General features: G+C 40.4%; 1 protein-coding gene across 1 annotated transcript; it reads right to left on the bottom strand.

Moving 5' to 3' along the window:
• Window positions 1-5,102: 5,102 nt before the first annotated feature.
• ccdc69 (coiled-coil domain containing 69) lies at window positions 5,103-22,605 on the bottom strand. The gene is made up of 9 exons (XM_026184643.2): window positions 22,436-22,605; window positions 13,609-13,672; window positions 9,656-9,825; window positions 9,030-9,117; window positions 8,526-8,599; window positions 7,503-7,604; window positions 7,274-7,393; window positions 6,514-6,611; window positions 5,103-5,915 (listed from the first exon to the last, which is right to left on the bottom strand). The coding sequence occupies exons 1-9, from the start codon at window positions 22,454-22,456 to the stop codon at window positions 5,747-5,749; spliced, it is 906 nt and encodes a 301-aa protein (XP_026040428.2). The 5' UTR covers window positions 22,457-22,605; the 3' UTR covers window positions 5,103-5,746.
• Window positions 22,606-23,162: the final 557 nt, after the last annotated feature.

Below are 23,162 nucleotides of genomic sequence, written 5' to 3'. Positions count from 1 at the left end.
GTCAGCAAAAGAAGCGCACACACTCTGTGGTTGGAGGGGTGGGGGTGCTTTTGGGGGTGTCGACCTGCAGGTTTCAGGTTTTGTCTCAGCTCATCAAACAGCCACTGACACGCTGATCCCTTCACATCCGTTCAGCACTTCACGCTCTCTGCAGGTCAAAGGTCTCCATCTTCCTGGGCCTCAACATAGAGAGACAGACAGCAGGCCAGTCCCCAACCAATCACAGCGCATTGTCTTTCATGACCTGCGTGATGTCATCAGGAAGACAAGGACTTTCTAAACAAACAAACATAAATTCGTGTATGAAGTGACGTCTGTGGCTCACCTGACTGCTGCCCCCTACAGGCAGATTTGAGTATGAGTGGTCAGCTGGAGTTTATTTTTTCCGTCAGTGTTAGCGGTTTTGGTGGCTTTTAATTTCTCCCGTCATCGAGGGGGTTTTATGGTTTGTTCAGACCGTTTTCTAGTTGTTGCTTTTTTTAATCAGTATTACCAGTTTTGTTAAGGTTTAATAAAAATATTTATATGAGCAGTATTCTTGGCCCAACTTACAACTTTTGGAGTTGACCCTGATCTCATATTCTCATAAATATGTGTGAGATGTGTTCTTGATGTTTTCATAAATATATCACAAACTAACCTGGATCCATACCTGTGGTCGGTGGATTTTCAGCCACGCAAGTTGCTCTTTTTAAGTTCGTTCGATTTCTGATTGACTCGGCACCATGTTGTGGATTTCTCACATGTGAGGTCGCCTTTTTGTGAGGACTGTTGATCTCTCACCATCCCTCAGGTTGCTGTCCACCAGTGCAGGCTCAGGGTTAGGCTGTAACTAGATCATTATTGGCATTTTATGACAGAATGCATGTGAGAGATTTGATTTGAAAGGAGACTTCTAGTTTGAGAATCTTTTAGCTTGTGGCTGAAACCAAATGCTAACCCTGGTGGACACTGGCTGAGGTGTGCTGGTTGACTTGTACCGTAGCAGTTTATTGACCTGCTGTCTAAGATGATGCACGGTTACTGGATTTAGGATTTCTTACAGCCCCGATCACTGAAAGGCTGATCAAAGCCATCCAGAGCTTAGCTAAAAGACTTAGAGGACATGAAAACATTTCCTCTCGTCTTCTCGTAAAGATGGCAGCTCTTATCTCTGTATTTCCTCAACTTATAAACTAAAACACATCTAAACTTGACTGTGAGAGACAATGACCTGGGTTGGTCCGGAAACACTGGTTAGCGACATCCCCAGTTAATGCTCACAAATGGAAAACCAGGCTAGAGGTTAAAAAAAAAACAACCCTTTGATGACCCTGAAGTACCTGTAGCCATAATAAGAGCTGGTATAAAAGGAGATAATGCCATTCAACAGTCCATAGTTATGTGCAATCAAACGAAATGATCAACCAACAAGTGAAGCTGATCATCATGTAAATTACTAAAGCTTCAGTAACAGTTTCTTAAACCCAAAACTTTATTCAAATCTGCTTGTTATAAAGTTTTTTCCTGTATGAAGCACTTTCTGTAATGTGGCTTCACAAATAAAGAGAATGTGTTTCATTAAAATAAACTGAAGGATGTCGAGATTATTTATCAGAGTTCTCCAACATTTATAAAACAACATGTTAAGAACACATAGGGTTTTGAATTCTCCTTCACATCTTTCCTTAATCTAATTTATCATCAAGGAAGTGATTAGAAAAAGATGTTGGTGGAAATTTTAGGTTTTTCTTTAAAGCAACAAAGAAAAGGCAAATGAAAACACTATGAAGAAACAAGATTTATTTGCAAAAATAAACAAAAGATATACCCTATATTTGTATATAACATTGCTACAGATGTGATATCCAGAGACCAGTTAATAATTAAAAAAAAAAACAAATAAAAAAAACCAACACTGCAGGAACTATTTTTTTAACCCATAGCCAAGGTGCCTCCAAGTACAACTCCAGTGTACAGCTAAATACAGCTCCTATTTGTGAATTATATTTCCTGGAATATTCTTATGACTTAAATATGTAAACGTCCTGAAAGCAGCCAAGGATCTCTCAGTTCAGAATAAGACTGTTTAGTATATGGTCCTCTGCTGAGCATTAGTTTAATGTTAGCATTAGCTCCCAGTGACATCAGCTAGTGATGTAATGTCTTTGGGAAAGCCTGTGGTGGTGATCACATTCACAGGTTGTATTCCAGTGGCTGGTTTCTGCTGCCCCCTCGTGGTCACAGATCAGCATTACACAACTCAATCTTTATCATTTAGTAACAATTTTCTGCTCGTTCTCCTTGTTCTTAGTGTCTTTTTTGTTATTTTTATTGTGTACTTAAGAATTTTAGTTCAAATTCCTCACTAAAATATATATAATATTCCTGTTACCCACTGAAAGTCCCCCCCTCCCCCTGCCCATTTTCTTCTTAATATTTAAGATTAGGAATTTATACTTTATCTTTAAGTTTATTAGGGAGTTTAACATTACATACAAACTGTTTTTTAAAGTATTTTCATTCTCTGTACGATATTACATCTTGATCAAATCCAAATGTAAGTAAAAATGTAATCTCAGATGAAATTATTAACAGCAGTCAAACTCAGTTACAGATTTTTATTTCAACAAGTCAAAAACAAAACAAAGAAAACATTTGAGTGTATTTACATCACGCTGTGAAAGCAAACCGCTTGACTTCCATTTGACTGCAAAAAGACATACTACTTTTTTTCTTTACATGTAGGAAAGAGAAGAAAAAAAATCTAAACTGTACAATATGTAAATCTCTATAAATGCCTGGTAAAAATAGCGGTCAAAGTGCTGGTGCAAAATACAGAGCTGTAACAACACTGACATTGTTTTTTGGCAATACAAACTTACATCATGCAAAAAAAAAAAAAAAAGAAAAAAAAAAAGGACATGATAACAATATTTTTCAAATCTTACAAAGGAAAAAAAAATTCATCAACTGACTCAAAGACTGTATGCAGTGATTAGATTTCTGTGACTGTTCTTAAGTATTTACTTGTGAAAATTAAACTTTTCAAGCTTTAAATGTGCCTGTTACTGAAATAGACATTTTAGGAATCCTGCAAAATGGCAGATGCCAGCATGTTAGCATTTCGTTGTCTGCTAAATGACTAACAGCTTCACAAAGATGCATGGAAAAGGACACTTCAGATTTATGTGATTTAGATAACTATTTTAAGTGGTCGCAGAATTTAGCTCAATGTTTACATCACATCACTGAATAACTTAAAACAATAAACACCCAAACAGCCTGTCTGCTAATATTTGTGAGCTACTGTGGCTAGCTTGCATATTAGATAACACAGCTAAAAGGATAGATTAACTGACTAACAAAGAGATGTAGAAAGGAAAAGTACTGATGTTCTGTGGTTAAACTGCTTTAACAAATACACATGATAAAATGGTTATATAAAAGCAGTAAATATATCAAGAACATGATAAGCATGCTCACTCTAATATATTATGAACACAACCAGAACAATCTGGCTAAGCCTACACAGCTAATTACTGGAGCCAGCCAACATGTTAGCAGTTAGCCTACCTGCCACAATAGCTCACGGACTAATAGAGCAGAGTCAGTTGGTTGAAAAAAATAAAATAAAATAAACCTCACCCTTTAAACCATTCTGCTTGCTAAGGTTAAGATATGAATGTGTGTTTTATTAAGTATTGTGTGCTAGCACTCTGGCATGTACCTTTTTTCCTGGGGATATTAATATACTAACGGGTAAACACACGACTAACATGCTAATAATTTACTGCTAATCCCTAATTGACAATAACAACCAGCACTGATAGCTCTTACAGAGGTGTTCACTGAAGCTCTGGTGCTAGGTTTTAACATTCAGCTAACATATCTTAATATTATTGCAACGCTTTCCAACCAAAAGACAATAGCAAGAGATATTATGTTAGCGTACCATATATAGCGTGTAATTTTTTTTTAACGAATAAAACTATGGCTGTTGATCTGAAAGCCCATTTAATGCTTTAATAACCTTTAATGCAGTTTGTTTTTTGGCTCCTAAATACTCAATTACTGATGCTGTACAATGAAAAGTGTGATCTCAATTGAACATCAAAAAAAATAGAAGTGCTTGGAAAGAACTGAGAGAACCAACTACAGTAAAAAAAAAAAAAAAAAAAGATCTGAACCTTCAAGCAGAAGTTTGTAATGAGAGAAAAACCTGAAAGACTTCCCTACAAAGCACTAAGCACTGTTCCAGCACAGGGTAGGTGTGAACTGGTGTCAGTATTTACCTTTCTATTTCCATTGCTCCACCCTACATCGATAACTGTACTAGTCCTTTCAGGGTTTAAACCTCTGCTCACTTTTATGTTTACTACCGGTGTTATAAAATACTACCTCGTGAAAAATAACCCACAGCCGAAAGTTACCAGTAGAAACTGGGGTGATTTACGTGAAAAGAAAAAAATAATTCCAGACAGAGCCAGCAGGTCTGTTGTTTCTAGAGATATCCCTGTTTTTTGTTTTTTTTTTTAAATTTTGTGGACTATTAGTGAAAGGAGCAAGTTGGAAATAAAAAGGATAAAAGAAGTGGAAAAACAGTCCCTGCAGTTAGAAAAGGCACAAAGGTAAATGCTAAAACACTAATAAACTGGAAAGCTATCAAGTACTAGTCATATTTTTTCTTTAGGATCCTCAGGAAGCTCATCAAATGCATTAACCATCCAAGTAAAACAGGCCTTTGTTACAACCCTTGAAACCTCAGAGGTCTCAGACTTTCTGGTACCATCAACAAACCTGGTTCCCAGCAGAGTCCTTGGAGAAAGTTTAATACGTTTGAACCTTCAGCTACTTCACGTGCATCAAATACTGTTCAACTCAGCAAGGCTCCAACTTCAGCAAAGACGCTCATGAGATCTTTGATCAGCACTTCGGCGTCCTGATGGGAGGCACTTTGGCATTGGCATTTGGAATTTCCAGAACCGTAATACCTACGGATACAGTGACTCGAGTAACAGTTAGTCAGCAAAAGAAATCAAATTAGTCAAGTTTTATGGCTTTTGTCACACGAAAATTGCCTGTTATTGGATGTAATTTATGAAATAAATTCTAGACTGATAATGGGCTGAAGGTTTAATTCAAAAAGGAAAGTCATTAATAGCTGAAGGCCTAGACCTGAAAAGGCACACCTGACGAAGCATCGCAGCATATGATGCAGGTTTTATGGTGCCACCAGGAGTTCTTGGACTTGAACTCAAGATTGAGTCAAGTAGTGGAGTGAAGTTAACTGATAACGTGATGTTACGGACAGAACGAGCATTTCTGTGCTGCCACGCTCATCAGTCCGTTTTTGCTCTGCAATAAAATAAAACTCTGTTCCTAGTATCTCAGTTTCATGCTTTCTGTAGCATTTAAACCGCCATCAAACCGATGATCGTCATTAGAAAATGCCAGAAAAACAAAAATAAACATGTCTCTCTGGCTCCAAACAGTTCGTGCATACAGCGGTAAACGCTCAAAGCTTTCTGTGATCTCAGAGGATCCAGAGTTGTTCAGTAAACCTCATCGACTGCAGAAGATCCGCTGGCTGCAGTGAAACTGATGTTCTCGTTGATCAGCATTAATGTAGGCAGAGTCAGAGCTCCAGAGTCTCTAACGTGAACTCGGAGGGTTGGCCACTCTTTCTGTTTGACTCTTTTGCTCAGTTAATGAAACCAGACGGGCTGCTAGTCGGAAAAAGATCCAGGGTCAGACTCGCAGTCGGTCATCTTGGCGTGACCTCCGGCATCACGGTGGGCAGGTGGATGGGCGGGCACGAGTCCCTGTGTCTCAGCTTGAACATCAGCTGCTCTTTTTCCTGAGAAAGCTTCTGGTTGGATGCTACCTGCCTCTCCAGCGCCACCTTCAGGTCTTGCTGCTCCTTCGATAGCTGCCTGAGAACAGGAGGAAAGGGAAAATTATTTGAGAAAGGACAAGGTGGTTGGGGACCTCTGTTACGTCTTTATGTTTCCTAGAAAACGGAGCAACAGACTGCACTGATCCAAGGATACTGATTTGTTTCGGCTGCTCTGCCTCACAGATTTTAAACTGGTGCTCAAAGTTGTTTTTAGAACAAATCTTCTTTAGCTTGTGACACTTGGAGTGGATGTAAACACATTTCGTAGCTCTGAAAGCTGAAACCTGCAGTACTTCAGCATAAAGTAAAGTTAATGTAAACAGAGATCAGCTGATTCTGAGAGGGTCAGGTGGGAACTTTGCTCAGGTTTGTCTGGTTTTATAAGAAATTACTCTTCTCTAATATTAATGAGGTTTTTCTGAGGGTTGAATCTGAAGTTAGATCAGTTACTATCACTAAATCAAAATGTGTTGCTCCTTTAGCTTCAAGAAATGCACCTCCTTATATTAAACTGTTCTAACACCAGCCCATTTTGACTGAAGCGCTCCTGCAGGAAGATGTTCCGTCCAGCAGGTGGCAGCACACTCATGCCTCTGCTCTGCTTTCTTCACTCTATTAAATATTCAGGCACGTACTGAATGAGAGTCTGGCAGTTGTCTATCCGGACCCTCAGGTCCTCGTTCTGCTGCATGGTGTGAACGATCTGGTCCTCCAAAGCCAAATTCTTCTCCACCTGAAAATCATGAGACGAGCATGAAGACGAAGAACGTCGCGGAAAGAACGAGCCCCACAAACACAAGGAAACGTAAAGACATTAAATGTAACTGAACAGGAATGAAATGGAGTTTGAGGTCAAAGTTCAGGTTTTCTGCAGTGTTCAGCACATGAAGTCAAACTTTTAAAGTCTTGTAACATCACAGTTACTACAAAGAGATGTCTTTGTACTAAAAGTTTTTTTGCATTTTCTCTGCAAACTCTGGACTCAGGATTTTAAAAAGCTCATTTACCGATTATCTTACTGAGGAGGTGCATTAATTAATTATTCAGAGTTGTTTTTAAACAGCATGGGTCTAGAACTTAAAGATTTAAGGTAAATGGTTTTCTCTGATATCCACAGGCCTCTCTAAAGCCTGCAGCTTTCAGCTGCTATTATATATTTTGTATAAAACCTTCTGAACGGATACAAAAACTATAGCTGACAATAAAAAAGAAGAGCAGCTCCTGCACATCTGAGAAAACTCAGATCATTTCCCATGAAACACAGCTCGCTCTAACACTCAGCATGTATCTGGTGTCTGTAGCTTCATCACGTCCACATCAGCTTCGGCGTCATCGTACGGACAGGTGACGTAAAAGCTTCACGCCTGCAGAAACTCTTTAAACATCATCACGTACCAGCGTGTCCATCTGCTGCAGCTTCCTGTTCTGCTCCTGCACGCGCTCACTCTTCATCTCAATCACAAACACCAGGGACTCCTGCTCAGACTCCCAGAATGCACCTGGGCTCCCGTGAGCCTAAACAGGATATTAAAGAGTTTTAATATTGTAGTTACAGGTGGTTTAAATTGATTTAACTTCAAACACAAGTTTAACTTTAATTTTATGTAAACACACACACACACACCTGTATATTCCTCTGCAGGTCCTTCTTAAACATCGATTCTTCGACTCGTCTCTTCAGCTCGTTGTAAACCTGCAGCTCTGCCTTCAGCTCCTCCACTTTAGCCTGCAAAAACAAAACAAAAACACTTAATTCAGCTTCTTCCTGGTTACTGAATACATGAAACATCAACACGCTAACATCCAGAACAGCGCCCCCTACTGGAGTTCTCCGAGGGTTTCTGCAGGTATGTTTAACACTGCTGCTTACAGAAACTAATTCAATACCTTCAGTCCCAGAAGGGGCAAAATATACTCAAATATGTCCATGCAAAACCTTTGAAGCCTCAAATTCACACAATTTAAAAGGATCACCAGAATTATTAAACAGATTATTACTGTTGTAATTTACTGCTGTTTCTCTTTTTTCCCCCTAGAACAAACTGGATTCAGTGTTTTAAAAAAATCAAATAAAAACACTCATTCAGCTCATTGCCATTAGCAGGTGCCTGTGTGGTTCTCCCATACAGTTTATGCAGTTTAATAACCAAGCTAACTGACGTTATTTGATGACTTAGCACTAAAAGCTAAGCTCATACCGAGGCTTCCAAACACAGAGTCTAATATATACAGACAAACATGGAATCTTTTATATACAGGCTACGTCTTTAACTTTAAGCTCGAATTAGTGAAACTGAGGTCTGTATCATACAAACGATCTCCGCTCTCACCGTTACTTCACATATTTGTTCTTTTCATCAGCTACAAATACTTGAAATTACAATTACCGCTTTTACCAAGTGCATCAACTGTGGGAACCATATCTTTTAAAATGTAGACTGTTATAAGAGCTTCACTAACACTTAATAATTAATGGGTAAAACAAAACAAAATTACTCACACACAAACAGGAAACGCAGACTTTGTGAGATAAATCAAGAATGAAATTAAATCTAGTCGTTAAATACAGAATTTCATTTACATTCTCGGCTGATTTTCAGACTGTATTAACAGACACAAAAACACTGCTCGTCGTTTCCACGTTTACCTTGAGAACATTTTCAGCCGCCTGAAACTTTTCTGTCAGTTGATTTTTCTCGTGCTCGTTTCTCCTCTGCAGCTCTGCAGGAAACAACACAAACTCGGTTTATAGTCCCAGCATCACATGACCTCAAACAGGCACATGTAGACCATAGCTAAGAAGTTTGGCGAAATGTTTTTAACATCTAACAAGACTCATACAGGATTACTTTTTAAAAGTGGCTTCACTTGTGTTTGTCGGGTTCTTTTATCTATAACAGATATTCTAATTAGACAAGAAAAAAGAGACAAAAACAACCACAAAGACACATAAAATGACCAAAAGGAGACTAAAAATGACTTCAGGGTGACAAAAGAAAAGAGAATCCAGTCTGCTTCTTAGTCATTTCCCGCTTCTTTGATCCTGGGGGTCTCTCTGCAGGAGGGGAAGTCTGTGGTCCCATAATCACAACTCGTTAAACAAATACAGCAGATATAAGTGTTGACTCTCCAGCCATCTGCTGTGCATTACCTTCCACGTGCCTCTCGTGCTCCTCAGTAGCAGATTTACTCTTCTGTTCATGCAGGATGTTCAAATCGGCCGTCGTCTCCGTTTTCACCTGGAAGTCAGGACAGATTCAGTTTAATAAAGAGGAAAATAATGAGACAGTTGGAGGGCAGGCGTCAATAAAACAGGACACATGAAGTCCCAAAAACCTGCTGTGTTTTACAAAGAAACTTGACTGGTTTCTGTGCTCTTTTAATCACTGACATCTTTTTAAAAAGTCTATTCACTAGTTTTCTTCTTTTTTAAAATCTTCTTTGGCAGAACACAGAAACGTGTTCTTGAGGGATGCCACCTTATTAAAGATGGCATCCCTCAAGGCACTATTTTTGGTCCTCATTATTTTCAGCATCACAACACTTTGAGTCTATATTTCATAAGCACCATATTCAGTATCACTCTGTATGCAGATGACAGTACTACCTGCTGTACCTACTCACTGAAAAACCTCTTCGGCTGTTAATTTCTGGATGGTAAAAAAAAAAAAAAAAAAAAAAAAAAAAACCCAAAACAGAGAACACTGTTTATTTTCAATCAACAATGAAAATCAGTGATTCCAGATAATCAGGTCAGTAATCAGAAGAACATCTCACCTTATCGAGGATGCTCAGTACGAGGCCACACAGTTCTTCATCACCATGGTCTTTCAGTAACTCCACCCTCTCTGGGTTCCCATTGGCCTCCCTTAAAATCCTCAGCTGCCACTCAAACCGCTCCAACTGCTTCTCCAGACAGACGTCCGGCTCACCTGACGCACGTTTACCTGCCAACCGACACAAAAACATGACCTTAAGTTACAAACATGCTTTAGAGCAGAGGTTCCCAAAGTGTGGGGCCCACCCCCTAGGGAGGGGGGGGGGAGCGCAGTCATTGCAGGGGGGCGCGGTATGAAAAGAAAAAAAAAAGAAAAAAAGAATGCTTGGACACTGCTAGCTTAATGGACAGGGTTTTGACGGGGCTCCCACACAAACGCAAAGTAGTAGATGAAGCACACCGCCCTCTTCAGGCAGAGAGTGGAACTACAGACACCACCATGTTCAGGTAGAGAGTGGAACTAAAAACACACTGCCCTCTTCAGGCAGAGAGCGGAACTACAGGCATTATAGGTTGACTAATGTTTTGGCTGCCGTGACAGCATTTTCCCAGCTTTTATGATGAATTTTATATTAAAAAAAATATTTCAATAGAAAGACTTTAGAAATTTTTTTTCGTTTCTACTATTTTTACCTATCAGTCTCCTTACGATTAATCAGAATCTGCGTTGGAAAAGCCACACTAAGTTCATAGTTTGTATGTCCTGTTTGTTAATGTGTTACTGAAGCTGTGAAGCACTTTGCAAATTTGTTTTTATGAAAAATATTGTAACGTTTTTCAGGCCTTCTAAACTTCACTTTTCTTGACTTTAATTTCATACTTTTTAATGACCGTGGGAATCATGAAAAAATGTTCTCTCAAGGTCTAAAGCTGAAGTTCATCCTTGCAAGAACACACGGTCATGAATCACACCTGTATGCAGGAAGTGTTTCTCACTACAATTCTTATTTCAACCCGTTGATTACAGCACGGACGTGCAGACACACGATCTGTTCATTCAGTTTCAGTGACGTCTTCAGTTTGGATAAACCCGATCACATTTCAGCTGTCACAAACACAACGAAGGTTATCATTAACAAAACAGTCAAAAACAAGCTGCCACATATTTTAATACCAGGAGCCAACGGGGCTTTCAGGCCTTACTTAATATCTGTATTTTTCTAATAATCCCAGTTCAAATTCAGGCGCAAACAGGTCGGAGCCTGTCTGATGTTTAGACAAAGACCAGCTTTACTTTGATTTGAGTTTATTCACAAGGTCCTGCAGCAGCATGTAAACACAGAAAAATGAGACCCGACGGAGTTCAGAGCAATAAAGTCGCATTTTTAAAGCTTTAAAATCCACGTGGAGATAATTTAACATGAGAGGAAGAGAAGATTTAAACTAAAACTCAGAGAGCTGAAACAGTGAAATTTTCAACAACAAAAAAAAACATGAATAAATGAATGAATGAATAAATGTGCAAATATGCTGTTTTTAAGGTGAACTTCCAGCTAGTGATTCACAGGATGACGACACGTCTTCCTCCATCGCTGCAGTTTAAACGAGCGGCTCGTAAACAGGAGGAAATGAGGGTGCAGCGAGCGTCAGCGGTGAGTCAAACCTTCAAAGCAGCTGCTTGATTCAGTCACTCTGATAAAAACAGTGTGAGGATGATCGTTCAGAGCTCGTTTGTCACTGCTGGGAAACTGGAGCTCGTAAAAATGTGAATATTGTCTGTTTTCATAGGACCGTCACATGATTTGGCTGAGTAAAGCCACACACTGGAAAGCTGAACTGAAACATGAGACATATGGCACTACGTCATGTTAAACTCTGTAGTTTTATTCCATTTCATAGTTTTAAATCTTTTCATTAATAACATAAAAATATTTAATAAACCTAAAACAAGAATAATGAATAAGTCGAGCTTTGTTATTTGACGTAGATTAATTTCATTTTTCTGTTAAAAAGGTCACTTTTTTCCTGTTACTGCATTATTACATCCATTTCTATGGATTTGATTCTATTTAAGATGATTCTGCCTTTTTTGTGACATTTTATCTGGCTGACCGATGCAGGATTTTTAAGGCTAGTACCAATAATATTTAACTCATTCAAAGTCAGATATATGGGCCAATATTTAGCATAAAACATATTTGTTATGTGTAATCATTTGTAAGCCCTTAATATAAAATGGTAATGCAGTTTAAAGAAATTGTGGATTACTTGTTTACTCCAACCAGCTGGTTGTTGTTTGCTCCAAACTATGCAGCATCACTTGTAACAGGTTTTGAAGGGTGTTTCTACAGTCTCTACTTACATTTTTCATTTTCATTCATCAGCCATTATTAAAACTGATACGGCAAGACTTAATATTGGTGAATATATTGGGCAAACTGTCTTTATTCTATTTATTTTGGGGTTTTTTCTTTACTAGCGGATTGTTTTTAATTAAATTTGATGTACTCTTTTGTCCATGTAAGTATTTTAAATTTGTGAATGACTTTTCTTCTTTTTAATTTACTTTAAATTGTTGTTTAGCCCTCTGAACTCTGCGTTAAAAGTGCTATCAGATAAATTCTCACTGCTGATCTGCAATGTACTCCAGGGTGTACCCAACTTCTTGCCCTATGATGGGATCTCCCTGAACCCTGAACTGGATAAATGGAAGAAAATAGATGACTGACAATAAGTCTGGGTTTAAAGAGAACTTTTTGAAAACTCTTATATAAAAAAAAAAAAAAACATCCATGAACTTGTTTTATGGATGCTTTTTTCATTGGTGACAAGCATGTTTAGATTCCCTGTTACTGAAGCGTATAATAACGCTTACATAAAATAAACGCGAGGCTAAGACTAACAGGCTAAGTGTCCGGCTACGAGGCAGCGAAAGCAAGAAAAATGTTAATAATCTGCTCCAACTGATGGATGTGTCTGAGGTGGAGACATCTGTCCTGCATAAACAGAACTAGCCTAAACCTTCGACCCAAATAAGGAAAAAGAAACACAGTAGCATAAAATCAATGCTATGCTAAAGGCTCCGTTAGCATTCGACCTTTAAACTGTCAGGTAAAAAACCTGAACAGGTAAAACTGTAAGACATGTTCTGTTAGAGGGAGATAAAGGTGTCCTAACAGGTGTGAACAGACACCTGTAACGTTCTGGTGATGATGTCACTTCAGTTTCTGTTTATTTAGGAAAGGCCAGGAAGCATGACTTCTTTCGTCTGTCATGCAACAGATTTATCTGCGCACAGGCTCATTTTCGTCTGCAGCGCCTGGCAGCTTGATGGCTCATTAAAAAAAGCCTTAGCATAAACTAAGATGGCAGTTTGTTATGTATGAAATGGTCAGAGCTCTTTTCCAGCAAGTTCTGAGGTGACTCGAAGGTTTTCCCGTTCCAGGAGTGTCCTGGCTGTGGCCTGGGGACAAGCCCAAAACACCGCGCAGTACAGGTGAGCATGGGATCTACTCTGACCTCCTCCCGAATGACCAAGTTCCTCACCCTCTTTCTAAGCGAACCTTATTTATTTTTTTAGAAAAAAAAGAGGATGAAACCAGTCATATATCAGCTGCTTATTTTCACTGGAAGTGTACAGAAGCAGAATTACAAAAATCTGTGTCACCATCTAAATACCAGCCCATTTACGGAGAAGAACACGCTGTAATTATCACACATGCATTTATCCCACCAAAAACAGAAACGAGAACTTCTATAGAAACAATTCTGTGACATCACTCAGAGAGGAAGAGGTCGGGCCTTTTTCCTCAGAAAAAAAGGAGTCTCTGTACTACTAAAATATGAAGTATGACTACGCAACCACAGCCACATTACAGCAGAGTGAAAGTGAAACCTCTCATCATCAGTCAGACTGATTCTCATGACATTAGGTTCAGAAAAACAAGAGAAGCAAACAGGAAGCGAAAGAAGAGTGAAGAGGAAACCAGTCTGCAGCACAAAATATACTCACCTTCATCATCCTGGCGGATGTTCGCCTTCTGAGTCTTCTCTCCTTTCTTGCCTTTGCTTTTCTTCTGATAAGACAAAAAGGAGACGTTGCAGTAAATAAACAGAGGTTCAAATTCCTCTTAATGAACATGTATTATTAAAAATAATCAGAGAATGGCATCAAACCTCTGGGATACTGACTTAAGTAGCAGTTTCAGCTGCACTAGACGGGCAAGAACGGGAACCCCCAAAACAGGAATGATTTCACAGCTGGAGCCCACTCACATCTTCTCCCAGCTAACATTGTGTGACTTCTTTTCCCCTAGTTTTGCATTTGGGAAGTGTCAGTGTAGCTACTGATAGCATGAGGCGATACCTGCACCCTGCAGGGGTTACACAGGTAGTCCATCTCCACATGTCATTAACAGGTGTGCCTCCCAGCACAGTCTCAGGAGCGGCAGAAGGTCCTAAACCCATCAGCAGGGCTCATGTCTCCTTTGTGCGAGGAGCAACAGGATGAGCACTAGGGCTGAACAATATATCGCATTTGCGATAATATCGCGACATGATCAAGTGCAATTTTCTAACCGCAAAGGCTGCGATTATACTCTGGACATGTCCAAATTCATGGGCTGCATCCTCCTGAGGCCGCATTTGTAGACCGATTACGTCACAGCGACGCACCGAAGGCTGTCCAAATTACTACCATATCCCAGAATTCATAGCGCGGCCCAGCCAAACTCCAGTTTCCAGCAATGGCGGCCGCTACTAAGTTTTAAAATTACTCATACTAATCTTTCTGGGTCACAAAATAAACTTTTAACATATTTTCAGGCGAGAAAGTAGTTGTGTAAACATCAAATATCTGCTCGGTTTATCAAGATATCCCATATTTGCAAAAGTGCTTCGACGTTTTCAGAGGCGTCTGCTACCCACCAGCTCGACAGCTAGCCGGGAGCTCGAGGGTTACTGATGCGGCCGAGAACGGCACAACTCCCGGCACATCATTTTCAGATCACCGCGGAGTTTCGCTGCTCGGGTTAAACGTAATATATAATTCACTTAGACAACCTAAAAATGTTATTGTTGGGCTTTTTTCAGTGTTTTGTTTGTTCGTGAGTAAATCGGTTTGGCTGAGATTAAAGTTATTAGATTAGATAAAATAAAACTTTATTAATCCCCCGGGTGGGTTCCTCCTTGGTTTTCACACAGCTGACTAAACGTCAAACAGAAAACTTATTAAACAGAAGTATGAGACAGTCGAGAATTTACGCCAGTGTCTGGTTATATTTTAGATAGCAAGAAGCAGACGGCCGAGTTTATTAAACTCCACCGAGACAGCGGTGACGCTAATCAGAACTAGACCGTCCAATTTCACGCCTTTAAATTTTAAAGGCGTGTTTGTGTGTGTGTTTATACAATTGCTATTATGTTTGCACTTTATGTGTAATGTTACTGACTACAGAGATCAGTAAGATGTGTGTATTTTTTATTTATTAGTTTTATTTATTTAATATTATTTTTTTAATTGAATGACTGTCTAGTAGTTCACAGATGTCGAAAAACTGAGTGTGGTAAAGCCACTGATTTTTTTTATGTATATTTCTGCAATCTGCACATTGTACTGACTTTCATTTTAATGTTTACACCAGGGTTCCTTGTCAGCACTTTATGCTCAGATGTTTGTAAGCTAAAAATAAACTATTGTGTATGTTCAAATATACTGTTGTGATTGAAGAAGTTAAATAAAAATGTCAGTCATCAATTCATGCATCACCTCATGTCATCATAACAGAGGTCTGTCTTCCAGGAAAGAACAGTTTAAAATTAATGTAATATAGTATTGGCCATACTATATGATGTATTGCTTGTCTTTGTTTAATAATACAGAAGACAAAGACCTTAAAAAATAATCGCATCGCAATATTGGGGCAAAAAAATCGCAATTAGATTATTTTCCATAATCCTTCAGCCCTAATGAGCACCGCCAGAGCTACAAAATGACCTCCAGCAGGTCACTGGTGTGAACGCCTCTGACCACATGATGGTGAGGTGGAAGAGAAATGCTGAGCAACTCATGAGAAAGGAAGATCTGAAACACTTTGAGTTTAAAGAAACCCGAGTCAGGGAAGGTTTGAGCTTTTGATGTACACTACCACCTGTCCAGAGATGAGCTTTGATAACATCCCATAATAATTAGACATGAAGTGAAGTGTTACGATCTGACCGAGTCCAGGTAACTAACTGGAGCAGGGAGTTTGTTATGAAAGCGTCTCGTTAGTGTCCACATGACTGGCGCTGAAACTTTCCCTCTTTTCTTTGTGTGTTACATAACTTCAGCTGCTGCAGGACAACAGACGGCTGTTCCTGCTGCTGAAAACCAAACGACCTGCAGCCGCTCGGGGCCTGCACAGAGACGATCCACCACCTGGGGCAGGTCTGAATCCCAAAAGAAAGATTAAAAAGACTTCAGATTGTGACAAGGTGTTGGGTGAGGAGCTACAAAAATATAACAAACGATTCAACATTAACACGAATGAAGTGCTTTTAATGTAAAAACCTGCAGCTGCACCTGGAAAAGGTGGAGCAGACAAACAAAAGGATCAAGTGATTTACTGAAAGCCTTCTTAAAAACTTCTTAAAAAGAACATAATCTAACTTAAACCAGTTTGACTGTTCTACCCTCTGAAGTATGAAACCATGAGAGGACAATAAAGGCTTTTATTACGCACTTAAGATAACTGAAGTAGAGCTTAATCCAACAAGACATAAGCTGATATAAAATAGATAAACGCATGTTCTGACTATGGAAAAATTACACTGACAAGCTTCTAGCTGTTCTTCTGCCCATTATTATTACGACTAAACTTCAAGTTATTATTCTAATTTCAATGTCTCCCTCCATACTAGAGGAGAGCTTTGAGAGCCAGGCTGGGGTGCAGGAAGGTTGTGGGAGGGGCTTCAGAGGGAGAGTGGCGGTGGGGCCAAGTGAGTCTGGGTTTACAGCGAGAGGAGCAAAGATGTAATAAATAAAAATAAAAAAAAAAACAGATGTTGCTTCTAGATGGGAAAAAAGAAGCCAGCGTAGAAGTGACTTAAACATGCTTTTTATCTGAAGGCCACCAGATGGCGACAGACTCTGTAAACACGCCCCTGCTGAGTTTACGGACTCCGTCACTCGTTTCGAGTCATACTGAATTTTAAAAAAAATATATACGTTTTGTAAATCTTGTTTAAACCCGTTTCAAAATACAAGATTATCTGTGGTATGGAAACACCAAGTACTCATCACCAGTCATTAGCTAACAGTCAGAGCCAGCCTTCGCAATCACATTTGGTTTTTGGATGGCGATCGCAGAAACGCGCAACTTGAGAAATTCAATTCACAACAACTGCCTTAGGGCGCTTTATGAGGTAAAGACTCTACAATAATACAGAGAAACAGAGAAAGCCCCAACAATCAGACGTCCGCCCTGACCAAGCGTTTTGGTGACAGCGGGAAGGAAAAACTCCCTTACAACAGGAAGAATACTCTGGCAGAAGGGAGGGGCGGCCATCTGCCACGACCCAGTGGTGATGGGAGGAAGACACGCTGTGACATCACGTCCAGCATGAACTGTGGAAACAGTCACCTGCAGGTGAAGGTGCATGTGTGCCTTCACAATCTGGCTGTAAATCCTTGTTTTTTTTCTTAAGGTCCATTAAAAAGACTTTCCCTGTTTTGAAGCATCTGTGTGCAAATACTGAACCCCTGTTTTCCCGCAGCATCTGTATGACAGTCATCACTGGATCTGTCAACGTAAACCGCCGTAAATCTTTCAGCAGCTCACAGGAAGCCAGCATCACTTCAGCGAGAGGGGAAAAAAAAGGAACGCCGAAAACTCGTTTATCCCATTAAAGAAAGAAAAATATCGATCAGGATACACGCAACTCATTACTTAACCAGCATTGTTCAATCCCAGCAGCACACACACACAAACAAACTCTTGCATAAGTTAGGCGTGTATCCAAACACACACTGAAATGCTTACTGTATTGCCTCACACCATCTTATTGCTCAAACACTGAGGCCAAACAATCACGCCCTAACACAAACACACACACACACACGCACACACACACACGCTATATAAACACTTCAAACTCTGCTCTGCAAACTGGACACCCTCTTTATTTAAACTCGGAGCAGAAACAATAAATATCTCTGGCTCAAACACGTCGACGTGGACTCAACCTGAGGAGGAGGAGGAAGGTGGTGGTGAGGAGAAGCATATGTTCCTGCAGGCGTTGTGGAGGCCCTCACTTTTTAAAATGGCCATAAATCAGAAGCGAGATTCCTCTCCTGTGTTTAAACAACACTTCACCTCGGAGAAAAACCTGCCTGCAGAGAAACAGAGGCCTGGTTTCACGGAGCAGAGACCAGACTCTGCTCCCGAAACCTCCACCGCGAGGAAAAAACACTGATTAACAAGTTTGGGTTAAACTGCAGCAACTGAACAGCCGAGCGAGTAAACGATGAAATGCTGAAATGGTCTCTGTGCCATGAACAATCCCACCGGACATCCTCAGAATCAGCTGTTTTCTAAAAAAGAATTTTAGTTTATTCAGTGAAGCCGAGCAAAACTTTACCTTCTCGCTGTGAAGACTTTCAAAGTTTCACACTTTTTAAAGCTTTTTTGTTTAGCCTCCCTGAGACTAAAGAAGCCTACATGATATTTATAAGACTAGAACACATTTAAGCTCTGCTAAAACCAGGTTCACGTCCACTCTAAACACTAAACCTGGTTTCTGTTTTTTGACACCGACTCTGAGCATCAGCACGAAGGATCCATCAGAGCAGGGTGTTTGATCTGATCTCTGATAAATCACTGGAGCAAACTTTAAAAAGTGCATTCTGGGTAAACTTTCATCACCACGTGGCGGTGTAGCGTGGTGTGTGCTTAGAACAAGTGAGAGCAGATGAAAGGTCTCCATTTAAAAGATAAGTCAGCTGGAGGTCAGGATGGAGCTGCTCCTGCTCACACAGCGAGAGGTGGAGCGGCAGGTGGTTGCAGTGTTAGCAGTGATGCAGGTTTGATGTCACTGGTAGTAACCAGGAGAATGAGGTTGTGGATGAAAGCAGATGACATCAACTTCCTCTGGCGGTTGGCGTAGTTTAGAAACAGGGAGAGGAGTTCAGAGGTGCCTCCTAAAACCTGGACCCCACACCTCAAAGTACTCCTGAACAGTTTACTAGTTATACTTTGTTTACTACTTCCCGTACATACTGCCCTCTATTGGCTTTTTCTTACAGAGCACCGCGGTAACACGCTACTAAAGCGCAGCATCTGTTTTGAGAGACAGAAGTGACAACAACTCATCCAATTAAGACACAGCCAGAGTATTTCGTAACTTCACAAAATTCTTTTTAGATCACTTATAACGGTTTATTTTGTGGGGTTTTCTGGGAAAAAGAGAAGATGTTTAAATTCTGTGTAGATAAAAACAGAATCCAGATATTTGTTATTCCTTCTGACATTTCTACCAGTGGTTCAAAGCTGAATTCATCAGTATTCATTAGTTCCTGTTATTTTAACTCATGTGGTGAACTGATAGTTTTACTGCACAGAGGTTACACAGAGGGGGAGCAGAAACCGAACAAGCAGAAGTGCGTTCAGGTATTCGAGTTTTAAGCTTCGAGTCCTGCCAACTCTTATTTCCAAAACATCTTCCTCCACCCACGTTACTCTTCTCCTGTCATCTTTAAAACAGACCGTCTGCTCTGTCTGGAGTCCAGACAGTGGAAAACTGTAACCTCTGAGAACCGCCACACCATCTGTTGGTAGAAACAACTGGACGGGTGCGAACGAGAAGACCAAAGGTGAGAAACAAACTGCACGCAAGCAGAGCAGCAACACGAGCGGCGTTAATAGTCAGAGGTTTGAATATATTTGAATAGAGCTGCAACAGCTACTGACATGTTTCCAACAATCACAGCTGTGGATTCACCATGAGGCCTTCACGCGTGTTTAGGATTAAAGATTTTATAAGATTCAGTCTGAGAAGCCTCTCTGACCCACAGCGAGGAGCGGCACTCATTACTGTTATAAAAACCTTTACAGGTCAAAGAAAATAAATAAATAAATAATCAAAATCACCTGATCAACAAGCTCAAAGGTCCAGAAAAATGTCCTTTCAGCTGTTTCCCTCCACCACCCATCACAAACCAATAAACACATTCAACTTTACTGTTGTCAGGCAGAAGCACTCTGGTTTAATCAGCCACCTTTACATGCATCAGATCTCTTCTCTGTGTCCGAGGCTACAACGAGTCGATTAAAAGGCTCAGTGGTTACTTTGTATCCAACTTCTTTAGAAACATCTCCTAACACTGAGCAGTGCTGATTTTCTAACACTGAAATATTTCTAACATTTTGAGTTATTTTCCAGTGTTAGAAAATCAGCACTGCTCAGTGTTAGCCATTGTTTATCTTCAAATCTGACTAGGTTACTTTTAAACATATAACACTGTCAAAAGTGTTAATTTAACACTCAACAGTGTTGTATTTAACACTCAGAGGTGTGGACCCATATAGACACTCTCTAGTGTTAATTTAACACTGGAGATTTTGCTGTGTGTGTTCACAATTTTAACTGCTGATAGAAAATCCATTTCATTTTTATTTAAAAAAAATATTAAAATAAGCAGAAGTGTTGCGACTGACAACAGTTATAGGAATCATTCATAAATCATTGTGGATGTTAGTGGGGAAGGTGGTATTTGAGCAGCAGTGTAAATAAGTCTACTTTAATCTGAAATGCTATTAAAGCCGTCAGTGTGAGTGTGGATTTCCTTCTCAGGCTCCGAGCCTCTCTGACACGCCTCTTTCTATTCTGAGCTAATCAAAGATTTACTCGGCTTTGTGTTATGCAACAGCATCTTCAGCCGCCTCTGTGATGGAGCAATGTGCCCGAGGCAGGTATTTAAACCAGGATCAACATCAAATTATCCATCAACTTCAGCGTTATCACTCTGAAGCTCCAACCGAAGGCTTCAGCTGCAGCTCGTCGATACCAGGAGCTCCATTAGCCGGATCAATCGGATGGAAAAGTCTAAATGTCTCAGCTGGTCAATCAGTCACACTAAACACAAAATGCAAAGGTAGATAAAGCCAAAACATCTGTACTGTCCAACAGCAGCTGGGGCGGTCCGGTGGTCCCCACATTAGCAGATACCACATGAAGTTTGGGAAATATATGATGTCATCACATTTCCTGTTGATTACTCGATGCTATAAAAAGTGTCGGCGTTTCTACGATTGTAGGTGGACATGAGCACAGACTGTAAATAAAAGACGGGCATATGTGACATGTGACAAAAAAATGTGCATGTCCCATCTCAGAATTAGCAGTTAACATCATTGTGCCACATAAATTGAGTCAATCCTTAAAGGGGAGGAGCTAAAACATCTTGCCCTTGATGCATCCTTTACCCGAAGTAAAGGATGCATCAAGGGCCAGTATAGGATAAATAAGGGTAACTTTAAATTGTGCAAAGTTACTCTAACACAGTCCAAAATCAAAAGTACGGAGCTGGAAACCTTTTTCTCTGAATCTCTGCAGAAAGCAAAATGCTGATAAACTTTCTCTCAGTTTCAGAAAAATGCTGCAACCTGCTCGCTGAAAGGATCAGAGAGGATTCAGCTTCAGTGATATCAAAGTCCAAGCCGGCGGGACAACAAGAGGCCCCGGACCTCCTTTCGGGCACTGTGTGAAGTTTTAGTGGCGCTGTCACTTTCTATCAATAACCAGTGGAAGACAACAGCTGGCAAACTTCACTTTTACCCCTGAGTGGGGCAGAATTACAGCCACAAGACGGGCGAACTCCGCAGATTCACACACAGAGCAGAGACGTATTAAGCACCAACAGCTGAGCCGCACATGGAGGTGAACAGGTCGACAGCTCAGAAAGTGTAAAAACTGCAGCCGCAAACTCAGAAACATCCCGACCGAGAGTCCGACACGACCCGAACAAAGGTTCTGCAAAGAAAGACGGAACAATGTTTGGAGTTTTCACTGCCATTTCCTGTAAGAAGTATCATCTTATGACCAATGTGGTCATCTCAGGCACATTAGTCCCACTCCAACTCTTCAAACTTTTTGCTTATGAGGGGCAGCCAATCAGAAGAAAGGATGAATTCAGAGGCCCAGGGAGTGATAAATAAGCATTAAATTGAACTGTGAGTGATGCAGAGCAATTCTATCAGAGTGCAGCGATAAAACCATGAGCAGAAAGGTGTTTTTAGCATTTTGTGCTCTGGTTTGTGCTGGATTGAGCCACCGTTTGTGGCCCGTGAGCACAGCTGGTTTAAACTGATGATAACTTCTCCTTTTAAATCAAACCTCTCAGCTGAGTGAGGCTCACAGAGGGAAGTCGAGCTCACTGCAGCACGTTTTGGTGCTAAAAGCTTAAAGCTGCTTTAAGCTCGTAAATAAACTCACTTTATCTGCACACTGGAGGATTTCAGAGAAGTTTCTAAATGAATGTGTCTGAGGTCACTTCTTAGAAAGGAGCATCGTGGGAAAACTCAAACTCAAGATTAGAAACAGATGTTCAGGACGAGGAAAACGCTGTTTTTCCCCACATTTTAGCGCCAAATCTCCACTTGCCGCCGTGTTTGTGACTCGGTTAAACTTGGGTAAAGACGATGCCTGTGCCGCAAACATACAGTCCGCTCCCCGCCGCTCATTCCCGGCACGTCTCGCCGCCGCCGACCGCCTGTTAATGAACCTCCGGCGGCAGAAAAACAGAAGACAAAGCAGAGCTGTGCCGGCGGGGTCCGCGAGTGTCTCCTGGCCGTGTGTCTCACCTTGCTCTGAGTGCAGCCCATTCCTCCTCCTCCGAGCTCCGCAGTCCCGTTAAAGCCGCTGATCTCCTGCTCCTTCTTCTGCTTCTCTGTTGACAACTTTCAAACACTCCGGAAAAAGTCGCATGAACGCACCGCTACAGCAGCCGGCTAGGAGGGCAGGGCTTACCTTTGCTGCCTTCAGGGACAATCAGGAACTCTTTCCACAATCATCTCTTTAAAAAAAGGGAAATGTCCGAACTTTTTTCCCACCTCCACTATTCAAATTAACATTTGACTACACACAAAAAAGAAAAATAATTTTCTCCACTCAGAAGGCAAAAGAATTCAGACACTACATTGTTTACAACAATTTAGCATTCGGACTTATTTTCTGTTACATCCAGATTTCTGAAAAGGTCAAAAATCCCAAAACATCCCAAAACGAATATATTTATTATCTATATAGAATATAAATAATATATAAATCTAATATATTTTATTATTTATTTTATTCAGTGGATAACATTTTATTTTGTTTTCATATAATATTATTCTTCCAAATAAGTCCAGCTTCACATCTGAACAGTAAGAACATAAATCTTCAGACTGCATTTCCTCCACACTGTACTAAAGTCTGGACAGTAAATTTACACATCACTTTAATACCAGCTTGTAAGACTTCAGAAATCTTTCACACTCCTGTCACGGCTGTAGCATCGCAGTTCTATTTTCCCACAGCGTTTGAAAG

Source organism: Astatotilapia calliptera, chromosome 2 (genome assembly GCF_964374335.1).
Source record: "Astatotilapia calliptera chromosome 2, fAstCal68.1, whole genome shotgun sequence".
Lineage (NCBI taxonomy): Eukaryota > Metazoa > Chordata > Actinopteri > Cichliformes > Cichlidae > Astatotilapia > Astatotilapia calliptera.
This window is presented reverse-complemented; position numbering and strand designations above follow the sequence as displayed.

Coding starts and splice junctions, on each gene's coding strand:
- ccdc69 (XM_026184643.2), bottom strand. CDS start 22,456: ATGGGCTGCACTCAGAGCAAG. Junction 9,826..13,608: donor CATCCGCCAGGATGATGAAG/GTGAGTATATTT, acceptor GTCGGTTGGCAG/GTAAACGTGCGTCAGGTGAG. Junction 9,118..9,655: donor TACTGAGCATCCTCGATAAG/GTGAGATGTTCT, acceptor CCTGACTTCCAG/GTGAAAACGGAGACGACGGC.